The sequence below is a fragment of the Panthera tigris genome, chromosome C2 (assembly GCF_018350195.1).
Source record: "Panthera tigris isolate Pti1 chromosome C2, P.tigris_Pti1_mat1.1, whole genome shotgun sequence".
Lineage (NCBI taxonomy): Eukaryota > Metazoa > Chordata > Mammalia > Carnivora > Felidae > Panthera > Panthera tigris.
The window spans coordinates 142,092,695-142,109,112 of record NC_056668.1 but is presented as its reverse complement, the minus strand read 5'-3'; the positions used below and the strand labels follow the sequence as shown (position 1 = coordinate 142,109,112).

General features: G+C 38.2%; 1 protein-coding gene across 5 annotated transcripts in view; it reads left to right on the top strand.

Moving 5' to 3' along the window:
• The window catches only part of NEK10 (NIMA related kinase 10), a 224,615-nt gene that overhangs the window by 171,698 nt on the left and 36,499 nt on the right, over positions 1-16,418 (top strand). For 3 of the 5 annotated variants that reach the window (XM_042998419.1, XM_042998418.1, XM_042998422.1), the window contains 2 exons: positions 2,680-2,717; positions 2,817-2,957. In XM_042998419.1, coding sequence (XP_042854353.1) covers positions 2,680-2,717; positions 2,817-2,957 — 179 coding nt within the window. The remainder of the gene's footprint in view (positions 1-2,679; positions 2,718-2,816; positions 2,958-16,418) is intronic. The other 2 variants (XM_042998421.1, XM_042998420.1) reach the window with 1 other exon arrangement.

Here is a 16,418-nt window from a genome sequence, read left to right as displayed (position 1 = left end):
TCCTCTAAACACAATAAGTATCCCAGTAATTTACTCTGAACTTGAATTCATTCAGCGGAAAGTTGATTTAAAAAATTACAAAGCTAAACCTTCAATCTCTACCTTACCTGTTATTGGTTTGGGGTGGAAGTTGTAGGCTAACACTCAGATGCAGTGCTTCAATTTCTGCTTTAGGTTATAAATTCTGGATGAAGTCACCCCGGATCTGAAGAGAGCTGGGAGGCATGACCTTTTGGAATCCTTTGAAACCTTCCGTTTCTCTGCAATTCTGTTTTAATCAGCCTGAAGTTCTATTAGTCAATGCCCATTTTAAAAGTTTCAGAGGACACAAGCTTCATTATATTAAGCCTTTTCACCAGAAAACATTTCTAGACTGTTCTCTTTGTGTTAAGTCATCTCTGCCTGTTTTCCAGCTTACACTCTCCTGGGAAACCATCTTCTGCAGCCATAATGTTCTATTGCGCATAAACATTCAATCCAGTCCTAGAGGCAGACTTCCCTCAGGCTTTGCATAATTTCAATCTTTTGTCCATCTGGACCTAACGGTTGTGCAGTTAAATGTTGTCCCTTCTGGCTACAATTAGTCTGTTCTATTTGGCAATTTCAGATGAGTATGCTTTCTTGTGATCCATGATATGATTTGCAGAGAAATTAACAGTTTTTCTGCTATACCTGTATAATCTTGTAAGTTCCAAGGCTAAGGATTTTTTCTTTTCACCATCCCGTCTCTAATGTCTGGCACAGTTTCTACACGTAGTGGGCACTTCATCAATATTTGTTGAATGAATGTGTGATGTTTATTTTTAAAGATCCCCTAAAGTTCATTTAGATCCCCTAAAGAAGAATTTAGAATTATATTAAGGAGTAGCAACGTTGGCAGCAACTCGGCATTGTCAGGATAGTCTATTTCACATATATCACCAGCCCATTTTTTTAACATATAAAAATGTTTGGAATTTTGGATTCTTCAGGACAACTGGAAGATTCATCTAGTTAACTCGACCTGTGAATGGTTATGATCTATCAAAAGTACCTGTAACCTTAGGAATAAAAGATTTTTGCACGTTACATTTTTTCTAATTTTTAAAAAAATATTTATTTATTTTTAAGAGAGAGAGAGAGCATGAGCTGGGAGGGGCAGAGACAGGGAGACACAAAATCCGAAGCAGGCTTCAGGCTCTGAGCCCCCAACGCAGGGCTCGAACTCACGAGCCGTGAGATCATGACTTGAGCCGAAGTCGGATGCTTACCTGACTGGGCCACCCAGGTGCCCCTCGCAAATTACATTTTAATTCACCATTTAGGATAGTCCAAGAGGTATCACAGGCTTTGCAGCTATGTGGCATGACTGTTAGCCTCAGTCGTAATTTCTGTGAAGACAGTGACTCTGGAATGCACTGTTGAATATGGAGGCCACTGGCCACGTGTGACCCTTGAGCAGCTGAAATGTAGCTGGTGTGACAGAGGAACGAATTTTTTAATTTCATTTTAATATTGATTTAAATACAAAACTGAATGTCGAGTATCTCATGAGTTTTGTATTTAGTGCATGCTGAAATGAGAATATTTTAAAGATAAAGGGTTAAACAAAATATGTTCTGAAAATTAATGTCACTTCTTTATTTCTACTTTTTAAAAATGTGGCTACCAGAAGATTTAGACTTATGTCTGTGGTTTGCATTATATTTCTATTGGGCTGTGCTAGACCCACCCGGAAGGCTAAGGGGCAGGGTTATTCATTGGCACTTGCTGTGATAGAGCAAGTATGTCATGGATGTGAGGGTATGAGGTGCTGAAACAGATGGTCTGCTCCTCGGCCAGGAGGCATCCTGCCCATTTTGGACACTGCTGAGATTATGCCCCTCTTTCTGAGGGCGGGGGCTACCCATTTTCTTTCTTTAAACATGCCGCTTCTCCCACAACTAGGCAGTGTGTATTAACTGTACAAGTCTGGCAAGTTTCACTGACTTTTCCAGGTTCTGAAAACTTGGGCTGGGAAAGGGACAGAGAAAATAATGGGATCAGGAGAGTGCTGGTATGGTGGGGAGTTAGGAGCGGGAAAGGAAGGGAAGGAACTTGCCATCAAATGCAAAGATTTTGCCATTAATCTAGTACGTCAGCTGGTCAGTGGGTAAATGAGTGCCAATTTTGTTTTGCTTCATAACTTAAGGTATGTGTTGCATTTATGTATCAAGAATTCTATGCTTAAAATGAAAGTGTTGGTGTAAGAGATTTATTAACCATGTTTATTTGTATTTAAATCCCGGGGCACCTGGTTGACACAGTCGGTTAAGCGGCCGGCTTCGGCTTAGGTCATGACCTTGCAGTTCACAAGTTTGAGCCCCCCATCGGGCCCTGTGCTGACAGCTCAGAGCCTGGAATCTGCTTTGGATTCTGTGACCTTCTCTTTCTCTGCCCCTCCCCAGCTTAATCATTCTGAGAGTTTCTAAACCACTGTGATGAGATAGGGTTTTTCCATGTGCCAGTAAAATGTCAGGTCTGCTGTGGGCTTGCATGGGCTTATTCTTCTGTTTGTTAAGCTCTCAAGAACATCTTGAGGGAAAATAATCTTTTTTCAGTTTTTACAATGTAAAGCATAGTGGGGTATAGGCTTTCAGTCAATGTTAGTCAAATCCAAGTTGAATGAGTCCTCGTAACGGCCCCTAATTCTGTTTTCAGGGACTTCACTGGTGGAATAGGATCCAGACCAAGACCAGGTAATTTCGTGTTGGCAGTAACAAAATCACACATGCCTCCCTGATATTCAGTATGATTTATGTTACAGTTTCATATCTTTCCCCCTTTTATTTCTTCAGCTTTGCTGCCTCTTGACCTGCTTCTGAAAGTACCACCCCTCATGCTCAGGGCCCACGTTAAGGAGCTAGAGGCCGAGTTAGTGACGGGGTGGCAGTCCCATAGCCTTCCCGCTGTGATTCTTCGCAATCTCAGAGATCATGGTAGTACTTATTAGATCAAGTTGATGTCAAGCACACGATGGGCGAACACAGAATTATAGTTGGGACTGAATGGGTCTGAATGATGCTTGGGAGGTAATTTTAATACAAGCGGCAGGAGAATTTGGTTTGTTTGTCCACCGTTATTAGTTTGGCAATTTAACAGTATCAAAATGCTTTCTGTGTTCACTTATTTGATTGAAATATTACAGGCTGTTTTTCTAAAATTTACACTTCTGCTTTGGTGGGGATGTTAGCCAGTTAAACTATTTGTGCTTAAAATGCATACCTCCTAGCAAAAAATAGTAACTGTTTTAAATTCATGTTTCTATAAGCTCTATGCCTATATGATACAAAGGAGTGAAATTTATCTTTGTCTGGCTCCTTTATTCTGACATAGATAGTCCTTTTTAGTTATTTCTATTTGTATCTGATTAAAACAATACTGTATCCTGTTTTTGTTGATAATTTAAAAATTATGGATTCTTAAAACATACAAGTTTATAGTAATGGTTTGGGGGGGAGGGTGAGTGTATTAGTTAATGTTTTGAATTTCTATTAAAGAGGACCAAAGTACAACAGTAGTAGTAAAACTGTTAGCTAAGTCTGGACAATTCAGGGAAAAAGTATAGCAATTGTGCTCTTAACATATGTATGAATGTATGACTCTTGAGTTCTATTTTACTACTTTGGTTAATTTGAAGTTGTTGCCTAATGCTGTTTTCATTTTGGCTTCCTTAACTCACATTCTTTCGTAGAGTTAACACCTATGGTGGACATAAGTGATGGGAATTGATTTTTGGTAACATTAGTCCATGTCTTCACGTTTATTAAATTTGCTTTGGAAGAGTTATTGACAGTCTGGGGCCATTTACACCATCAGCATAGATGCAAAAAAAAAGATGGTTTTGTTATTAAGATGTCCATAGTTATCATGCTGACCATGCTGTCTGGCATAAGGTAAGTTCATACATAACATAATCGTGAAGCTGAAATGATTGTTGTCGATTGATTTTATAATAGCAAGAGCAGAACACGTATTTATGTAAGCAATTCACAATTCTGTTCCGATTCATAATAGGAATTCCTTTTCCTAAAGGGCATGTTGAATTGGCTCAGTTTTAGACTTATTTTATATCCATGAAATTGATCAGATCTCTTGACCTTTAAACAAACCAATCACATTATAGCAGTTTACATGTAATATATTGTATTTTTTAGACTTACAGTCTGTTGTTCCATCCAGTTTTTAAAAGTTCACTGACATATTTCTTATTTAAAACAATATACCACAGTGTCGTCAGTGAATACAGAAGTTCACCCATAAAGGGCAATGTTTCTATTAATATTGCAGACACATCAGAAGTCATACTTTTTAGCGTTGTGGGTAAATTTGGACTATTTTTGCTTTATCAGATCACAAACAACTGGTACCAGCCCCATCCACTTAGCTCACCTCACCTGTAAGTCATGCTCCATTCCAGTTGTTTTCTCTGTGTCTCTAGCCTAACTCAGAGAATGAAAAGGTGGCTTGTTTTTGTTTTAAAGTTTGTTTTATTTATATTGAGAGAGAGAGAGAGAGAGAGAGAGACAGAGAATCCCAAGCAGGATCTGTGCTGTCAGCGCAGAAACCGTCGATCCCACAAACCAGGAGATCGTGACCTGAGCCAAAATCAAGAGTTGCCCCCTTAACTGACTGAGCCACCCAGGCACCCCAGAGAAGGTGCCATAAATAGAGCTCTCCAACAGTAGGGAAATAAGTTTGGGCCACGGTGTCATGAGACACTATTGGTCTGGGCAGTTGTAAGTTATATCTTAAATATTCATTACTCAGAATAGGCAAAACCCTGAAATGTGTGGATGATTAATTTTTTTAAAGCAGACTGTATTAATGTATTTTCACTTAACGTTTGATTTAGCTTTTTTGGATAGAAAGGAACATGCTTGGATGAAAGGAACATTATGTACAACCAACAGCCACAGCCTGTATTGTCTAAATGTTCTGGAAAAAGTTGTCAGGGCAGGAAGAATTTTGTCAAAACCTGGTATGCTTCCAGGACTCTGTCTAGAATGTAAACATCATTTTCCATATGCTATGGAAGAAAAAAATGGTGAGAACTATGATTTTAGAGTACCAAGTGACTGTATTATAACATGATCTTTTCTATCTGGTACTCCTTTTTTGCTGTTGTTTTCTTAATTTACATCCAAGTTAGTTAGCATATAGTGCAATAATGATTTCAGGAGTAGAATCCAGTGATCCATCCCCTACATGTAACACCCAGAGCTCATCCCAACAAGTGTCTTCCTTAATGTCCCTTGCCCATTTGGCCCATCCCCCCACCCACAACCCCTCCATCAACCCTCAGTTTGTTCTCTGTATTTAAGAGTCTCTTATGTTTTGTCCACCTCCCTGTTTTTATATTATTTTTGCTTCCCTTCCCTTACGTTCATCTGTTTTGTATCTTAAATTCTACATATGAGTGAAGTCATATGATATTTGTCTTTCTCAGGATGAGGCTTCATAGCTCAGGGGTTAGAGCTCTGGTCTTGTCTTTCTCTGACTGACTAAATTGGTTTAGCATAACATGCTCTAGTTCCACCCACATTGTTGCAAATGGCAAGATTTCATTCTTCTTGATTGTCGAGTAATACTCCATTGTGTGTGTGTGTGTGTGTGTGTGTGTGTGTGTGTGTGTGTGTGTGTGTATGACACCACATCTTCTTTATCTATTCATCTGTAGATGGACATTTGGGCTCTTTCCATACTTTGGCTATTGTCGATAGCATTGCTATAAACATTGGGGTGCATGTGCCCCTTTGAAACAGCACACCTGTATCCTTTGAATAAATACCTAGTAGTGAAATTACTGGGTCGTAGGGTAGTTTTATTTTTAGTTTTTGAGGAACCCCCATACTGTTTTCCAGAGTGGCTGCACCAGTTTGCATTTCCACGAGCAGTGCAAAAGAGATCCTCTTTCTCCACATCCTCGCCAACATCTGTCATTGCCTGAGTTGTTAATTTAGCCATTTTGATTGGTGTGAGGTGGTATCTCATTGTGGTTTTGATTTGTATTTCCCTGATGATAAGTGGTATTGAGCATTTTTTCATGTGTCTGTTAGCCATCTGGATGTCTTTTTTGGAAAAGTATCTATTCATGTCGTTTACCCATTTCTTCACTGGATTATTTGTTTTTTGGGTGTTGAGTTTGATAAATTCTTTATAGATTTTGGATACTAACCCTTTATCTGATATGTCATTTGCAAGGATCTTCTCCCATTCTGTCAGTTGCTTTTTGGTTTTGCTGATTGTTTCCTTCAGCGTGCAGAAGCTTTTTTATCTTGATGAGGTCCCAATACTTCATTTTTGCTTTTGTTTCCCTTGCCTCTGGAGATGTGTTGAGCAAGAAGTTGCTGTGGCCGAGGTCAAAGAGGTTTTTGCCTGCTTTCTCCTGTAGGATTTTGATGGCTTCCTGTTTTATGGGGTTGTGTGTGTGTGTGTGTGTGTGTGTGTGTGTGTGTTCATCCATTTTGAGTTTATTTTTGTGTGTGGTGTCAGAAAGTGGCCCAAGTTCATTCTGCATGTCACTGTCCAGTTTTCCCAGCACCATTTGCTGAAGAGACTGTCTTTACTCCATTGGATCCTCGTTCCTGCTTTGTCAAAGATTAGTTGGCCATACGTTTGTGGGTCTGTTTCTGGGTTCTCTATTCTTTCCGTTGATCTGAGTGTCTGTTTTTGTATCAGTACCATACTGTCTTGATAGTTACAGCTTTGTAATACATCCTGAAGTCTGGAATTGTGATGCCTCCAGCTTTGGTTTTCTTTTTCAGGATTGCTTTGGCTATTTGGGGCCTTTTCTGTTCCATAAAAAATTTAGGATTGTTTGTTCTAGCTCTGTGAAGAATGCTGGTGTTATTTTGATAGGGATTGCATGGAATTTGTAGATTGCTTTGGGTAGAATCGACATTTTAACAATATTTGTTCTTCCGATTCATGAGCATGGAATATTTTTCCATTTTTTTGTGTCTTCTTCAGTTTCTCTCATAAGCTTTCTATAATTTTCAGTGTATAGATTTTTTAATTCTTTGGTTAGGCTTATTCCCAGGTATTTTATGGTTTTTGGTACAGTTGTAAATGGGATTGATTCCTTGATTTCTCTTTCTATTGCTTCATTATTGGTGTATAGAAATGCAATCAATTTCTATGCATTGATTTTATATGCTGCGACTTTGCTGAATTCACGGATCAGTTCTAGCAGTTTTGTTGGTGGAATCTTTTGGAATCTTTCCATATAGAGTATCATGTCATCTGCAAAGAGTGGAATTTTGACTTCCTCCTTGCCAGTTGGGATGATTTTTATTTCTTTGTGTTGTCTGATTGCTGAGACTAAGACTTCCAATACTATGTTGAATAACAGTGGCGAGAATGAACATCCCTGTCGTGTTCCTGACATTAGGGGGAAAGCGCTCAGTTTTTCCCCATTGAGGATGATATCAGCGGTGGTCTTTCATATATGGCTTTTATGATCTTGAGGTATGATCCTTATATCCCTACTTACTTGAGGGTTTTTATCAAGAAAAGATACTGTATTTTGTCAAATGCTTTCTCTGCATCTATTGAGAGGATCATGTGGTTCTTGTCCTTTCTTTTATTAGTGTGATGTATCACATTGATTGTTTTGCAGATATTGAATGAGCCTTGCATCCCAGGTATAAATCCCACTTGGTCATGGTGAATAATTTTTTTAATGTATTGATGGAGCTGGTTAGCTAATATCTTGTTGAGGATTTTTGCATCCATGTTCATCAGGGAAATTGGTCTGTAGTTCTCCTTTTTAGTGGGGTCTCTGTCTGGTTTTGGTAATCAAGGTAATGCTGGCTTCATAGAAAGAGTTTGGAAGTTTTCCTTCCATTTATGTTTTTTGGAACAGCTTCAAGAGAATAGGTGTTAATTCTTTAAATGTTTGGTAGAATTCCCTTGGAAAGCTATCCGGCCCTGGGCTCTTGTTTTTTGGGAGATTGTTGATTACTAATTCAATTTTGTTACTGGTTATGAGTCTGTTCAAATTTTCTATTTCTTCCTGTTTCAGTTTTGGTAGTGTATATGTTTCTAGGAATTTGTCCATTTCTTCCAGATTGACCAATTTATTGGCATATAATTGCTCATAATATTCTCGTATTATTGTTTGTATTTCTGCAGTGTTGGTTGTGATCTTTCCTTTTTCATTCTTGATTTTAATTATTTGGGTCCTTTCTTTTTTTCTTTTTGATCAAACTGGCTAGGGGTTTATCAATTTTGTTAATTCGTTCAGAGAACCAGCTTCTGGTTTCATTGATCTGTTCTACTGTTTTTGTTTTGTTTTGTTTTGATAGCATGGATTTCTGCTCTAATCTTTATTATTTCCTGTATTCTGCTAGTTTTTGGTTTTATTTGCTATTCTTTTTCCAGCACTTTAAGGTGCAAGGTTAGGTTGTGTATCTGAGACCTTTCTTCCTTCTTTAGGAAAGCCTGGATTGCTATATATACGTCCCTCTTATGACTGCCTTTGCTGAATCCCAGAGGTTTTAGGCTGTGGTATTATCATTTTCATTGGCTTCCATGTACTTTTGAATTTCCTCTTTAACTTCTTGGTTAACCCATTCATTCCTTAGTAGGATGTTCTTTAATCTCCAAGTATTCATTGTCTTTCCAAATTTTTTCTTGTGGTTGATTTCAAGTTTCATAGTGTTATGGTCTGAAAATATGCACAGTATGATCTTGATCTTTTTGTACTTGTTGAGGGGTGATTTGTGTCCCAGTATGTGGTCTATTCTGGAGAACGTTCCATGTGCACTGGAGAAGAATGTGCATTCCGCTGCTTAGGATGAAATGTTCTGAATGTATCTGTTAAGTCCATCCAGTCCAGTGTGTCATTCAAAGCCATTGTGTCGTTGTTGATTTTCTGCTTAGATGATCTGCCCGTTGTTGTAAGTGGGGTGTTGAAATCCCCTACTATTATAGTAGTATTATCAATGAGTTTCTTTATGTTTGTGATTAGTTGCTTTATATATTTGGGTGCTCCCACCTTTGGAGCATAAATAAATCCCACATTGGGATTTATCCTATCTTGGGGCGCATAAATGTTTACAATTTTTAAATCTTCTTGGTGGATAGACCCCTTAATTATGATATAATGCCCTCCTTCATTCCTTGTTACAGTCTTTATTTTAAAATCTAGATCATCCGATATAAGTATGGCTACTCCATCTTTCTTTTGGCAACCATTAGCGTGATAGATGGTTCTCCATCCTCTTACTTTCAATCTAAAGGTGCCGTTAGCTCTAAAATGGGTCTCTTGTAAACAGTGTATCGCTGGATCTTGTTTTCTTATCCATTCTGTTACCCTGTGTCTTTTGATTGCAGTGTTTAGTCTATTGACATTTAGAGTAAGTATAGAAAGATAGATATGAATTTATTGTCATTGTGGAGTTGGAGTTTGTGGTTGTGTTCCCTTGTTCTTTCTAGTCTTTGTTGCTTTTGGTCTTTTTTCTCCCCTCAGAGAGTCCCTCTTAAAATTTCTTGCAGGGCTGGTTTAGTGGTCACGAACTTCTTTAGTTTTTGTTTGTCTGGAAAACTCTTTATCTCTCTTTCAATTTTGAATGACATCCTTGCTGGATAAAGAATTCTTGGCTGCCTATTTTTCTAATTCAGTATGTTAAATATATCCTGCCACTCCTTTCTGGCCTGCCAAGTTTCTGTGGATAGGTCTACTGAAAACCTGATCTGTCTTCCCTTATAGGTTAAGGATTTTTTTCCCTTGCTGCTTTTATAATTCTTTCCTTTTCTGTGTATTTTATGAATTTGACTATAATATGCCTTGTTGATGGTCGTTTTTTATTGAATCTAATGGGAACTCTGTGCTTCTTGGATTTTGATGTCTGTGTCTTTCCCCAGGTTAGGAAAGTTTTCTGCTAGGATTTCATCACATAAACCTTCTACCCCCTTTTCTCTCTCTTCATCTTCTGGGACTCCTATGATTCAGATGTTGTTCCTTTTTAATGAGTCACTGAGTTCTCTAATTCTTATATCATGCTCTTTTGCCTTAGTTTCCCTCTTTTTCTGCTTCATTATTCTCCATAATTTTGTCTTCTATATCACTGATTTGCTGCTCTGCTTCATCCATCCTTCCCGCTGTGGCGTCAGCTCAGTTATAGCATTTTTAACACTTTCCTAACTAGATTTTACTTATTTTATCTCTGCTGAAAGGGATTCTATGCTTTTTTCAACCCCAGCCAGTATTCATTTTATCATGATTCTACATTCTGGTTCAGATATCTTGCTTGTATCTGTGTTGATTAAGTCCCTGGCTGTCATTTCTTCCTGTTTTTTTTTTGGGGGGGGGTGAATTCCTACATTTTGTCATTTTGGAGGAAGAAGAAGAATTAATAAAATAAAAAATTAAAATTAAAAAGTTAAAACAACACAAGAAGAAAATAAATTAAGCTAGATCCTAGGTGTGTTTTGGTCTGCTTTTTGTAGGAAGCTTTATAGCATAGAGAAAAAGGGAAAGAAAAAAAAAGGTAAGAAAATGTTTGCAAATTTTAAAAAATGTATACAATAAAATAGAATAAATGAAATGAAGAAAGTGAAATAGAATTTTAGAAATTACAAAAAATAAAACATATAGTAAAAAGTTAAAATTTTTTTAGAAAAATGGAAAATAAAAATATTATTTTTTTCTTTCTGTATCCAAGAATAAGAAAAAGAAAAAAATGAATAGATGCACCAGCAAACAGAATAAAATTACATCGAGTTTCCTCTAGAAGTAAAACTATGCAGCACTTTATAGTCTGTACACTAAGCAGGTGGAGAGACTTGTGTTGGTCCTTTAGGGCTTGGTTGTTGCAGTTGGATGGGGCTTGGTGTAATGGCTCCACTCTCCACTAGGTGGCGCTGCTTAGCTTATTGGGGTGGATCTATGTGTCTTGTGTGTGCATATATGCACATGTGCAGGAGAGGTGAAAATGGTGTTACCCAGCTTCCCAGTCCGTAGCACCAGAACTCTGTGTTCTCACCAACCGGCAATCGAGCACCCCTCCTTTGCTCTGGCTTCTGTCCACTCCCTGCTTCTACACTCTCTGCATCCAAGCTGTCAGACTTCTAGGCAGCACCTTCCTCCCAAATTTGATCTCAAATGAGGCTGTGTTTCCAAACCCCTCACTTCCGAAGGCCCTGCGACTTGGACCTTCCCCCACCCTCTGGAGGAGGGTCTCGCTGGGCAGTGGCCGATGCCGGCTTGCCCCTGGGAACATTCATGCAGTCACACTGCTGCAGAGGCTCAGAGATTGTGGCTGGGTGCTGGCTCGCCTCAGAAGAAAATCATGTGATCACAGTGGCAGCAGTGCAGGGATTATGGTAAATCACAACACACAACTGGCACCAGATTTCACCACACCCTGGTGTCTTTGTTCCAATACCAACAATCGTGGCTGTTCTCTGGGGTCTGCTAGGACCTTTGCCTGTGGGGAGGCCCTAGGGCCTCTACCACATGCCCTCCTATCAGGGGAACCGCTTCTCCCCGTGTGCCCAGCCAGACCCCTCTGACCCTGCTGCCTGCTCCTGAGGATTCACCCTTCCCATTGGATCACTGCCAGGTATTGAGCTGTGGAATTTCCAACTCTGCTGTCCCCTGTTTATAGGGTCCTGATGGTATTAAAACCCTCTCCTTTCTCCTTTCTCCCTTTCTTGTTCAGTCACTTGTGGGTGTTTCCATTCTTTCTCTTTCTCTCCAGCTACTTTCAGGGAGAGTGTTTTTCCTCTACTCCCCCCCCCTCCAACTTTCTCTGTCCTCTCTCTGCAAAAACAGCTCCCTACCTTCCGTGGCTTCTCTCTTCCCCAGTTCACCTCTGTGCACCGTATACCTGCCAAGTTCTGTGGCTCACGTTATGTGGATTATTGTGTTAATCCTCAGCTCAATTTTCTAGGTGTGCAAAATGGTTTGGTGCTGTTCTAGCTACATTTCAGGGATGAGAGAAACAGAGAACTTCCATGCTGCTCTGCCATCTTGGCCCCTCCCCCAATGAAAAATATCTGGTACTCCTAATGTGAACTTCTAGGTTCATACTGTGGTGTTACAGCAGTATTTAATGCACCTCAAACTCCTGTAGAACAAATAACCATGGAACCATTTTAAGTTAGCACTATTAAAGTCCTCTTGTTCTGTCTTTTAATACTAACTGGATTGGGTAAATAATTTATTATATACATATTTTATACATATTACATGTACATATACATTACATATACATGTTCTTTGCCAAAAGAAATGAAAACTTAAGAATTTCTATATTGCAACTGGTGCAGCCGCTCTGGAAAACAGTGTGGAGGTTCCTCAAAAAATTAAAAATAGATCTACTTCATGACCCAGCAATAGCCACTGCTAGGAATTTACCGAAGGGATACAGGAGTACTGATGCATAGGGTCACTTGTACCCCAATGTTTATAGCAGCACTCTCAACAATAGGCAAATTATTGAAAGATCCTAAATGTCCATCAACTGATGAATGGATAAAGAAATTGTGGTTTATATACACAATGGAATAGTACGTGGCAATGAGAAAGAATGAAATATGGCCTTTTGTAGCAAAGTGGATGGAACTGGAGAGTATTATGCTAAGTGAAATAAGTCATACAGAGAAAGACAGATACCATATGTTTTCACTCTTATGTGGATCCTGAGAAACTTGACAGAAGAGCATGGGGGAGAGGAAGGGGAAAAAAAAAAGTTAGAGAGGGAGGGAGGCAAGCCATAACAGACTCTTAAAAACTGAGAATAAACTAAGGGTGGATGGGGTTGGGAGGGAGGGGAGGGGGATGATGGGCATTGAGGAGGGCACCTTTTGGGATGAGCACTGGGTGTTATATGGAAACCAATTTGACAATAAATTTCATATTAAAAAAAAGAATTTCTATATTGCATAAATGAAAATATTAACACTCATTAACATGGATTGAATGAATGAACAAACATTTTTAGCATGTTAAATATTTTAGCTCTATTTCCCTAACTTTAGTCACTGATAGATTACCAATGCACAAATTTGGCCATATCTGAGTATCATCTGTACTACTGTTTTCCTAATATATGTTTCTTTAATTTGATTCACTTTACCAAATTTAACTAAAGGAGAGTTTATACTATTGCTATAATTTATTGCTACCAGTATAGAATCACTCGCCATAAATAGATGGCAATTGTAAAAATAATGAAATATAAGCAAACGACATTATTAAATTCTAAGTAGATATTGTTGTCTGCTTATCCTGAGGTCTGCTTTCTTTGTTATGAAAGAACATTAGTTAATCTGAAAAATGGTGATGATGACATACTTGTTCCACACTGAAACTTATTCCTTGATAGAATCAATAGAAAGAAAAGAAAATTGGAAAAGTTTCATATCCAATCTACTTACTAGGTAAAATTATCCTGTACAAGTGCCTCCTGACTTAGGAGACTCAGTTCTTTAAAAATAATCATTTAGTTCTGTTGTCTATCAATCAAACAACAGGATATTTTGAATGGGGCGGAAGCATGTGGCAGGTTGTGTATAAAAAACAGACCTTTCCTCTTGAGGTAGGGAAAATGGTATCATATATTTGTGAAAATTAAACTATACCGAAACTTATTATTATGAGAAATCTATCCTTTGTCAAGTACTAGAGTACATTTTAATAATATGGATGCTGTTAGCATGGGTCAAATGTAAATTTTGGGGAGTGCCAGTCAAACCCAAATTTAAAGTGCAAATGGAATGTCAACTAAGAATCTGGCCTAATTTGACTGGATTGACACTGATATTTCCCCCTCCCTTGCTCAGTTTTCCCATTTCTCAGCAGCGAACAGCCAGGCACTGAGCTGATGTATGGGAATTCTTATGCTCTGCATTCTGAATAGAAATTGTCACATCATGATTTCTGGGCTCTTAATTATGTTTTCTTACTAGATGACTGAGAAGCTATTTTTATACTTGTCTTTTGTTCATAAAGGTCAGATCTAAATTAAGTAGTCAATATTTCATCCAAATGTTCCAGAGAATATGGCTTAATATTCCAGTCCTTATTTTCAGCAACCTTCAGAAGCTTGCTTTCAAGTTAGTTATTGACATGAAGTAATTAATACTAAATTTCACAACTGCCAAAGTGATTTTGAGTACATGCCTTCTCTTATTTTATTGCATGGCAATTCTTTAGCATACAAAAAAAAGTGCTCACCAGACTTCGACCCAATTTATATAATACTAGTCTAAACCATACAATTTGGCATATAATTAGATACTTTTTTTTTATATTGTTTGTTGGGATTTGGATATATTGGTTAGATTTTCCAACCAAATTGTAAGCGTCTTTAGTAAAGTTTGAATATGTCTTGAGTACTTCCTCTGAGGTCAGGCCCTTGAAAATTACCTCTTGAGTCACTGATACAGACTACCACTGTATAAACCATTGTTTGAGAGCAATGCTGTTGAGAGCAACTGCATAAATATTCTGATGATAACTTAAAGAGTGGGGAACAATGACATTTTAGTGTTAGATTTAAGATTGGGGAAGGGGTGGGAGACAAGTTTCTTTTACCGGTGGTGATCTGCTTCCTAGCTCTTCCTGCCAAGGGAGACACTGAGGGAGTATGGACCAGGTCCCAGGTGAATGCTTCCTGGAGATGTTGATTTTTTTCATGTTCTTTGTAGGATAAAGTCTTTCCAAAGAGATACTCAAGTCTCACGGAAGTTATTCATGGCTAGAATCCAAGACCAAGTGCAAATTGCAAATCAGCTATTGAGTGGTAGCTCACAACCCTGTCCTGGGGGTTTCTGCCCTGGGGGCAAGGCTAAGTGGAAGGGTGGAGGAAGAAAGCTACACCAGCTTTATAGTAGGAATAAAGGGAGTTCAGTGTGGCGTGGATGGATTGTAGCAGTGTACAAAATAATTGATTCAATGGAGAAAGGCAAGGCTCTCAAATTCTAAACTGCTATTATTAATGTTTTTTAATGGAACTTAAAAATAGTTTCAGGGTGTTTACAATCCCCTTAAAATTATTGTCATATAATAATTTGAATATTGTGGATAGTGACAGGGGAGCCAATATTAATAAGAGGTAAGAGACTCTTTTTTTTTTTTCAAAATATGAAATTTATTGTCAAATTGGTTTCCATACAACACCCAGTGCTCATCCCAAAAGGTGCTCTCCTCAATACCCATCCCCCACCCTCCCCTCCCTCCCACCCCCATCAATCCTCAGTTTGTTCTCAGTTTTTAAGAGGGCAAGAGACTCTTTCTACTAGCTGAGCCAACCACCTTCCCTCCTGTATAGCCAAGACCTCACTCATTCTTAATTGACATTCCTCACTATGGGTTCCATAGATTATTTGGGACATTTTAGACAAGGTGTTAGTTATTTTTTTTAATGTATATAACTACTTATTGTTTTTTTACTGCATTGGGATGCAAAAGCATAATTCTGCTTGAAGTTATTCTTTAGCAAATATCCTACTTTTATTTAACCCATTATTGATGGAACCAGATGGAGAATCAAAGACCTGGTTCCAAGAACATTTGAAGAACAGGGATTTATAGAGTAGTCAAGAAAGAAAAGCTGAAATAACATTGTTAAATTGAGCATAAGACTGGTGAAATAATACTATATATTTTTGTGATTAACTTCTTGATCAGCCTATAAAGTCATACTAATATATCAATTTCTACAGGTTAATCATGAACTCTACAGGCTGTAAACTGCCTGTACCTTTATTGGTGTGAATTATTAGTTAAATATACTGGGACATTTCCCAACAATATTAGATTAGGATCAAGTGGAGTTATTAGAAAATGCTCTAGCGTGATGTCAGAGAACCAAGCAATGATCATTTTGCCTGTTCTTCATGACTGTGATAAATTCTTGTTTAGGTAACTGAATGGGAGTTGGGGTCCCATCTTTTCTTTCTGTGTTGTGTTGTTTTGTTTTTTTAGTTTGATTGATCAGCCTTTGCATCCATAGTGCCAAGTAGACTATATTTTTACACCACAGTATTTTCTTCTTGAAAATTGCGGGTTACATCAATAGAGTTGACTTTAAAAAAAATGTTCCCTCTAGGACGAATAAAGGGAGCAAGCATGACTTGTGTGGTCGTTGTAGCAACGACAACGTTGTAGTGTAAGAAATAGCTAAGACAATGGAAAAAAGTCAGCCTGTGTGGGCTAGACCGAATGCATATGCTGTTTTTAGGCCACAGATTGAGCCATAAAAATCTAACTTTCTATATTTTCCCAACACTGAGCTTAATTTTTTATACTGAGCCCCATTCCACATATTAGAAGACATAATACATTAGCCTAAATGCAAGTTTCAATATGTTGGTATTTCTTTGTCAGCTTAAAATCGGACAAACTGAGGATCGCTCTTCTCTGTTTTTCCCTGAATGGTATTTTT